This window comes from Ipomoea nil, unplaced genomic scaffold, assembly GCF_001879475.1.
Source record: "Ipomoea nil cultivar Tokyo-kokei standard unplaced genomic scaffold, Asagao_1.1 scaffold3314, whole genome shotgun sequence".
Classification (NCBI taxonomy): Eukaryota; Viridiplantae; Streptophyta; class Magnoliopsida; order Solanales; family Convolvulaceae; genus Ipomoea; species Ipomoea nil.
The window spans coordinates 6,184,005-6,192,880 of NW_017619742.1; the positions used below are offsets into that span (position 1 = coordinate 6,184,005).

The 8,876-nt window shown below is 35.7% G+C and overlaps 1 protein-coding gene across 6 annotated transcripts; it reads left to right on the forward strand.

The window, feature by feature from the left end:
- The first annotated feature begins 583 nt into the window (after window positions 1-583).
- On the forward strand, window positions 584-5,958 carry LOC109169565 (protein WVD2-like 5). 6 transcript variants are annotated; one of them, XM_019318436.1, is made up of 10 exons: window positions 584-907; window positions 1,433-1,668; window positions 1,711-1,742; window positions 1,827-2,126; window positions 2,289-2,338; window positions 2,572-2,643; window positions 2,792-2,891; window positions 2,977-3,048; window positions 4,015-4,125; window positions 5,020-5,958. In XM_019318436.1, the coding sequence occupies exons 2-10, from the start codon at window positions 1,473-1,475 to the stop codon at window positions 5,479-5,481; spliced, it is 1,395 nt and encodes a 464-aa protein (XP_019173981.1). In that variant the 5' UTR covers window positions 584-907; window positions 1,433-1,472; the 3' UTR covers window positions 5,482-5,958. The 6 variants fall into 6 exon arrangements, with proteins under 6 accessions (XP_019173981.1, XP_019173978.1, XP_019173980.1 ...); XM_019318433.1 differs by having other exon boundaries at window positions 1,433-1,742; XM_019318435.1 differs by having other exon boundaries at window positions 1,433-1,742; window positions 2,795-2,891.
- The last annotated feature ends 2,918 nt before the right edge of the window (window positions 5,959-8,876 follow it).

Below are 8,876 nucleotides of genomic sequence, written 5' to 3' on the forward strand. Positions count from 1 at the left end.
AAGTCCTCAAAGGCAAATAGACATAATATATTGAATTAGTTAAAAAATATAAGCCATTTAAATTATTGCATATGATTCAAAATTCAAACTTAGAAAATATTAATGACTTGGATATTAATAATTCTTTTAATGTTTGAAGAATATTTATAATCAAGTATGCAAATTAAAATAAAAATGGGGCTTAACTCAATGGTTCAGTAGACAATATTTAAGAGAAGAGATTAATGTTTGAACTTCGACGGTGACAGTGTAGAGATTATGTCCACTGACATTTGGCTATATCTGTTAAACCATTAAGTCACTGTAATTTACATATGTCGGATTTAGATTTGGAAAGCTCTGGGATCGGTGATTCAATCTTTTTGGGAGAAGGAAATATGCAAAATTAAAAAAATTAGTAATAAAATGCTATAACTGTTGTATCAGACAAAAATGAATAGAAAGTAGATGACTAGATTCTCTCTTTCTCACTCTCTCAGGACAGTGACCTGGAATGGATTTGAACAGCGCTGGCAAATGAACAAAAAGAGCAAAAAAAAAAAAAAAACCAACAAGAAAATTGAAAAAAATTTAATTATTCATAAAATACCAAACAGCCAAAACCCTGTTTTGGTATCTAGGTTGAATCTAGTGAGAGAAAGAGTGAGAGTTCTTACACAGAGAGAGAGAGAGAGAGAAAGTGAGCTCCTCATCCATTTCAACTGTAGGTCCATAAATCTCAAGGAAAAAGAGAAGAAAGTTCATAGAAGAACACCAAAGAACCCATTTCTAATTCTCTTCTGGGCTTTCAAATTTCCAGTTTCTCGGCAACAAATTCAGCCTCCCCCCCACTGCAATACTTTCTCTATCTAGAACCTCTCAGATCCATGGTTGATTCATTGTCTTTGTGATTGTTTTATGGTTCTAGGTAAGCCCATTGTGTTTCAAAGCCGGTTACTTCATTATGTATTGATGAATATGTCTCTATACTAGTAAGTTTATATGCATATATCTGTATGCTTATCTATGTGTAACGAAAATGGAGAATGAGCTTTCGGATTTGGAGTTCGTTGTTGGGTTTGAAGATCTAGTGTAGCGGAATATAATGTGTTTCCTCAAAATTGTCCTTTGATTTTGAGGTTTTGGTATGTGGCAATTTAATAGTACAAGTTATGTTACAACTTAGGACGAAATAGTTGTATCCTTGCTTCTTGATTTTGATTTTTCATTGTATTCCTGCATTTTCTTATTGCTTTCATTTATTAACCAACACCTTACTTATAAAAAGGGAATGAATTGATAAAAAAAAAATTGAAGAATTCGTAATGCCTTGAGATTTCCATGGTTAAGTGTTTCAGAGAAACGGGAAGAATGCATATTAGGCACTGGTTGTGTATACTTCTGAAAGTATTCTCCTCTAATTTCTTTTGTGTCTGGGGTGTTTCTTTATCAGGGTTGTAGTTTAGTGGTTGCAACTTTGCAACTTGCAAAGCATGACGGATACAGACACTGACATACCTCTATTTGAGAATGTGGTGGGCTGTGAAAATGGAGTTCGGCAAGAACTTCCAACTGCTGGGGAAGAAGTTACGGTTGACAAGTCTGATTGGATACCCAATGGCAGTACCACTATTGATGAAGTGCAAGGGGACTTTGAGAGTGCTGTGATTTTGAAGGACGATGAAGCTGTTGAAACTTCTATCCAAGAGGTTGGAGATAAACCAACAATGCCTCTATATAGCAATGGCAGTGCTGGTTCTAAGGTAGACGGGATTTGGATAGCTGCTGTTTCAATTACTAATCTTGTTTGTTCAGACTCATAACGTGTGAAAGTTATTTACTTCTAGGAATCCAAAGTTAAAAATTCTGCAGAGCACAAGAGTGAAAAACCACAGAAAGCTCCTGGAAAGCTCAAAAATGGGAAGCCTTCAAGCACTGGACATACTGTGGGTTCTGGACTAAAGAAAGGCAACGATGGAAAACACGGTTTATCTAGCTCTGTTATTTCGAATGGGACCATCACTTCAGAACCACTGTCGAAACAACCTACTGCTCTCAGTGCAAAGAGCAAATCATTTAATGAGAGGAAAGCTATTGAGAGAAATCCTAAGCCAGCACCTTCTATCGCGAAGGCTAATCATTCTAAGGTAAAGTCAATGCCAATATTTGTTCAGAGGCGTGTTTAATTTGCTTGGATGTTTATCTTCCTTTTTCCTTTTCCTTTTGTTTGTTTTGCTCCCCAGTTTTTACAGGTTACTTGAATGTAACTATCTGTGGGTTATATAATCAAATTTTCTGTTGGTTATCAGCAGACTGATAAAACATCTTCCCCAAGTGATGCACAGCCCGAAGGCCTTGAGTAAGTGCTATTTGCTCTAGTAGTTGCTTTCTCTTCTTCATGGAGCTCAAATTCTGTTAACCTCATGTGTGGCATTTTTGTCAGAGTACAAGTTCCTTCATAGATGTCTCTCCATATATTTCAACTTTTACTTCATTTACTTAACATGCTATTGAATTTTATGTTATGATTGTTATCTATTGGTAATAACGTTTTCTCCTAGCAGTTTGTGAACTGTAATTTCCTGACTTCAGGGAAAAACCTAAAGTGAAGCCACTGAAGACAGACCCTCCAAATAAAGCTGAAGTTCCAGCCGAATCTTCTGTGTATCCTACCTGCATTAATATATATATATATATATATATATATATATATATATATATATATATATATATATATTTCCTTATGAAGGTTATTTTTAGTAGTATTTAGTACCTCTAACCTTGGTTTGGTTTATCCTTAAGCAATTTTCAGAAGTCCTACTGCTGCAGATGCCAAGTCGCATAGAGTGGGTGCACTTCCAAGATATGGTTTCAGTTTCAAGTGTGACGAAAGGGCCGAGAAAAGGAAAGAGGTTAGCTATCGTCTTTCATGGAATACTTCAGTTCTGAGCTCTGTTTGTTAGCTTAAGCTAATTTTCTTCTGTTCTTTCTTAACAGTTCTACTCTAAACTCGAGGAAAAGATCCATGCAAAGGAAATGGAGCAGAATAATTTGCAAGCTAAGTCTAAGGTATTTTATGCACAAATCTATATCATATCTATTGTGTTGGGATTGAGGTGCTTGGTCGTATGTTGGACGAACATTGACATGGTGACAAATACGACATGGGACACGTCAAATCTCAAGAGTTTAGGTCACAACATGGCTATGATGTTAAATAAATAATATCAAATATAAAAAACATTACACATAATGTTATACTCTCTAGCATATTTACTCCATAGTCAATAATGTAGCACAATACTCTTTTTAATATGAAAGCATTATGGCATTGCATCAAGCTAATACAAATTAAGTTTCATGATAAAATAAATTTAAAGCATTAATAGTAATCATGCATTGTGTGCCCTTTATAGTCACACATGAAGCTGCAAAGTAACTAACCTGGGATTGAACTTTTGATATTAGTTTCACCCGTTTTCATTTTGCAAAATCAAAGCTTGTAAATACTTAATTGTGAGGGAATTGGATTTACATGGTTCAATGGTTGATTTCCAAAAAAAAAAAAAAAAGAAACTCACTGAGAAGCGTCACATATGCTGACATGTGTATTAGATATTTTAGTTTTATAACTTTTATATTAAAATACATGCATGATGTATCAACGGTGTATTGAGAAAAACCAGCTTGGTTGGCGTGAATGGCCGTGCAATCTTATCCCTTAAGAGAGGTCGGGACTCCGAACCCCCTCTCGTATGGAAAAACCAATCTGACCTCCTAGCCAGCACTTTGCTCCTTATTTGGGTTGGCCCGGTGCGAATGGGGATTAGTCTGAGTATGGTATGGGCTTAAAGGTGTCTCCTACAGTTAGGGCCTGCTCAGGACACCTCATGGTCAGACCAAAAAAATGGTGTATTGGGAAAGTTCCATGCAATAGGAAAGACCTTAACATTCAAAGATAACACAAATTGCTAGGAGAAGATGTGTTGAGTTTTCAAGGTGTGATCATGATATTCCTTTAAATTGTTGGAACAGGAAACACGAGAAGCTGAGATCAAAATGTTTAGAAAGACCTTATCATTCAAAGCAACTCCAATGCCAAGCTTCTATCAGGAACCTCCACCTCCGAAGGTGGAGCTGAAAAAGGTAGCAATTTTCCATTCTATCAGTGATGAAAGCACATATTTATTTGTTTTGTCTCCTTGTGGATGTGCCAGACTAAAATTGGAACTTCAATATGTTAACTAGCTGGGTGTTAATTGCTTAGAATCATATTAGTTGTATGCCCTTCTTGAACATGCATATTTTTTGTGTGCCTTTGAATCCCAGACTGTCAATTCTAAAAAGCGGTATATGCCATATATGATGAGGATTCTTATTGGACCTTAGTTTAGCTCTTCCTTATGTAACTAATCAAACATGCTTTAGGATCTGTATGCAACTTAATGTTAAGGCTTCAGTGACTTATATGAGCTGATATTTGTTGGTAAAATGAAAACGGTTTATCTTGCTTGAACCAATGGTCTTATAATATAAACGTACAATCATTAATGAATATAGTAGTGTGTATGATATTTTAAGGTTTTTGAGTCTTTTTGCACGACTGGCCGATTTCTATTATTGATGTTAAATGACGTACAATCTTTCATGTCTTTTGCCATGTCACTTAGATTCGTAGGTCAATTGCTTAGTGTTTAGCATCTATTTCCGCTTTGAGTTGCTATCATTTCCCATCGTAAGAGTTTCTGAGAGTACCGTAGTGTTTATGAAGCAAGCCAATAATGAAGATGCTAATCTGGAATAAGCTTGCGTATTATTGATTGCAGAAATTATACTAGTAATTATATATAAGTGTACTTAAAAGATTATTTTAGAGTTTTCTGGTAACAGTTTGTGAGGTTTATGTTTTCTTTTTTACTATGTCCAATTGAGAAGCTTCATGCAAAATATTTGTGCACTGCTATTGAGATACTCCATATTCTATAAGACACATGAATTAGTAGCTTTAGTGCCTTATTGGGCTATCTCACTCTGATCCAGATTCCTCCTACAAGACCCAAATCTCCCAAGCTTGGTCGGAAAAAAGGGTCTCCTAGTAGGGAAGAGAACAATGACAACAGCACACGCCCTAGTAGGTTGAGCTTAGATGAAAAAGGGCCCCGGGATAGTCCTGCCAAGGGACTTTCTCTTGTTAATGCTAAAAGGACTCAACGGAAGTCCCTTCCTAAGTTGCCATCTCAGAATACCAACTTAACCAGTGAAACAAAGAAATCTTTCAATAGCAAGACGAGCCTGTCCAAGGAGGCCATTGATGTTGCTTCTCCTCCAATTACCGAAGCTGCATCTCATCAAAATAGCACATTTAAGGAGACCAATGAAACCGGAACTGATGTTCAGAAACAGGAGGCAACCATTGTCGAGCCAAAGGAAAACGATGAATCTTGTTTTGATGGTCAAGGACAGAGGACTGTGGTGCAGGAATCTATTGCTGTGGACCATTAATAGCAAGAACCGGAGGCACAGTTATATTTATTAAGCAGCTGAAAATCACGCTTTGCCTAAAATATTGGAAAATACGAATAAGGCTCGATTCATTATAAAAATGAAGGTTTTAAAACTGTGTCTAGTTGGGCATGATGTGTTGTTTTATCCACAGTCGGAGATGAGGCTTGGTTTCTGATGTGTATTTTCTTATGAAATTCATGAGTGTGGCACTTGGAACTGCAAGCAATTGCAAGGTTACCAAATTTGCAATTTGTTGGTCTTAGTCTTATGGTTTAGAACTTTAGATGTATTCTAGTTTATATTTACTCTAGTGAAAATATTTTTGAAATTTTGCCTCGAAACATTTTAAGATCCAAGTCTTCATCAGTTTCAGAAGTTAGGCAAGCATGTTAAGTCTGTACTGGCCTGTTGAAACTGTGATGAACAGAGAACTACTGTTTGTTAATTGCAGTGTATCTATATTTGCTTAATATCTGGCATGTAGCGACAGTGTACTTGGGAGAAATATTGATATGATTTTGCAAGCCTGATATTTTATGCAACTCGGGTAGTGTGGAGATTCAAACAAAGGACTTGTCCTTTGGTTGGCTGGTTCTAATACTAAATTGAATGATGTGTTTCGTTCATTTAGGCTTTTATATCAAGTTGTCATCTTTTTATAAGGTTCCACCATAGCATAATGGTGCTAGTGGAACAATCAAAAGCAGCAACATAAAGTGGTGGTTGAACAAAGATACTACTGCACCAGATGATTGGTGAGTAGTTATGCTGTGCATCCGTATGCACCATGGTGCATACGGATGCAAAAACGACGTCGTTTTATTAAAAATACGCGTCTCCCTTTAAAAAAAAAATTCAGGTTCGATTCTCAGCAACAACATTATGTTGTTCATTCATTCTGGAATTTTAGTTCATAGATTATGGAATTTTAGTTCATTAATTCTGGAATTGTAGTTCATCGATTCTGAAATTTTAGTTCATAGATTAGATTATGGAATTATAGTTCATCGATTATGGAATTATAGTTCATCGATTATGGAATTATAGTTCATATGTTGTTGCTGAGAATCGAACCTGAATTTTTTTTTTTAAAGGGGAGACGCGCGTTTTTAATAAAATGACGTCGTGCATGGTACATGTAAACACAAAAAAGTAAACTTTGTATATATTCACAAAATTTCGTGTACAACGTGTGTATAATTCAATGCAGGTACAAAATCTCTATCTAGTCCTCTGATTCTTCACTGACGTTATCTATGAAAGTGCCTCCGGGATTCAAATAGCGTAGCCTCCGGGATTCAAATAGCGTAGCCTCCGGGATTTAAGTGGCACGTGCCTCCGGGATTTAAGTGGCGTAGCTTTCGGGATTCAATTGGCGTGACTTCCAACAACGAGCGTCAAGAATTTAGAAGCAATCAACCCTGCAAAGTTTCAAAACACATGCAATGGATTCAAGCTGCCTTAAGGTCCTCAAATGCTTTCAAAAGACTTCAAGATCTTCGAGACAATCGATTCTGCAAAGCTCCAAAGTACCTGCAATGGATTCAAATTGCCTGCAAAATCAACAAAAATGCCTTCAAATCTTCAAGCGTTCTTCAATGCCTTCAAATTCTTCAAATGCTCTCAACTCCTTAAGTCTTCAAGTTGTTCAATGCCTTCAAGCTCTAACCCTTCAAGTTCTTCAAGCTTTTAAGTGTGTTTTGGAATGAAAATGAAGACCCTATTTATACTAAAAGCTTAACCAAAATTCCTCAACCAACCCCCCTTTTTAGTTAACTAATTAATTAATTAATTAATTAATTAGGAAAATGAACCTTGTCCAAGATCAAGTCCAGGTTCATTATTGTATAATCTAATTCAAATTCAAATTAAATTATAATTATCTAATTCAAATATAATAAAATTAATATTATATTTAAATTATAATTATAATTTAAATTCAAATATGAAATGGGCTTGGGCCAATTAATTAATTAATTCAATGGCCCAAATCAAATTTTAATTGGACTAATTAAATTAAATTAATTTATATGATCCAATTAATTAAATTTGCCCAATAATCAATCCCGATGTCGGTCCAATAAACATTTATCAGTCCATTTGTTGGATTCAAATTTTCTGTGTCTACAGTGCATACGGATGCACAGCATAATTTGCCATGATTGGTGGAGTTTCACTTTTAAGGCTAATAAAAAGTTGAGTTAATACCCAAAATAGTCCATCGACTATGTCGTAATTACCAATTTGGTCATCGACTATCATTCTTACCCAATTAAGTCCTCAACTAGACAATTTTTACCCAATTTAGTCATTTGTCAATTTGACTGTTTGTTGACTGTTAAAAGTGGAAATAAAGTTGTAATTTTACAAGTTTTCTCCTTCCTCCTCATTTAGCAGCGCCAAACCATGTAGCAATAAGCTCCGGTTGGGTTCTAAACCTGTCAGTATCGAAGTAGTGGTTGTGCATCGGATAGCCCATGAATTTGATTTCCAACTATTTTTTGACGATCGAAATCTGATCGGAGTGTATTGCTGCATGGTTTGGCGCTGCTAAATGGAGATGAAGGAGAAATCTTGTAAAATTATAATTTTATCCCGACTTTTGACAGTCAACAAACAGTCAAATTGATACAGAGGACTAAATTAGGTAAGAATTGTATAGTTGAGGACTAAATTGGGTAAGAATTGTATAGTTGAGGACTAAATTGGGTAAGAATTGTATAGTTGAGGACTTAATTGAGTAAAAGTTACATAGTTGAGGACTTAATTGGGTAAGAATGGTAGTTGAGGACCAAATTGGTAATTATGGCATAGTCGAGGGACCATTTTGGGTATTAACTCTAAAAAGTTTCTGAAGATGATTTTCAAGATAATGAATCTGTGTATTTGTTGATTGTTCCTTTAATGATGGGACCTTCTTAATATAGTACTTATTTTGCAAGTTGTAACCCATCTAAAACATTACGGGTAACTCAGGTGACAGATTGAGGGTGAGGGCTTAGAACAACTACACAAGTAATTTTTTTGGAGTTTTTTTCAAAACAAAAAACTTTGGGTGGGTTTTTGTGCTAATGGGAGGAGGGTTTTTTTTCTCAATTTTCCTTCTTGAGCCCCAGAAATGAATGAAATCACGCGTAATTTGTACATTGTAATTTGTGCATTTCGAGCACTGCACGCTCTAACTAAGCGTGTTAATGAGTATTTTTTTTTTTTTTTTTTGTTACAATTGAGGTTGCTCTTAAGATCGAGTCCTGGCAATGGATCCCACCTAAGAAGCGAAGCTACAATTGTGTCATTAGAAAAGATCTAGCATCTTTTTTCTTCAATCCAACCACTCACCCCCCTAAAAAGTAAACAAACATCTCCACTTGAGCTTTGTGTTTGGCATCAGA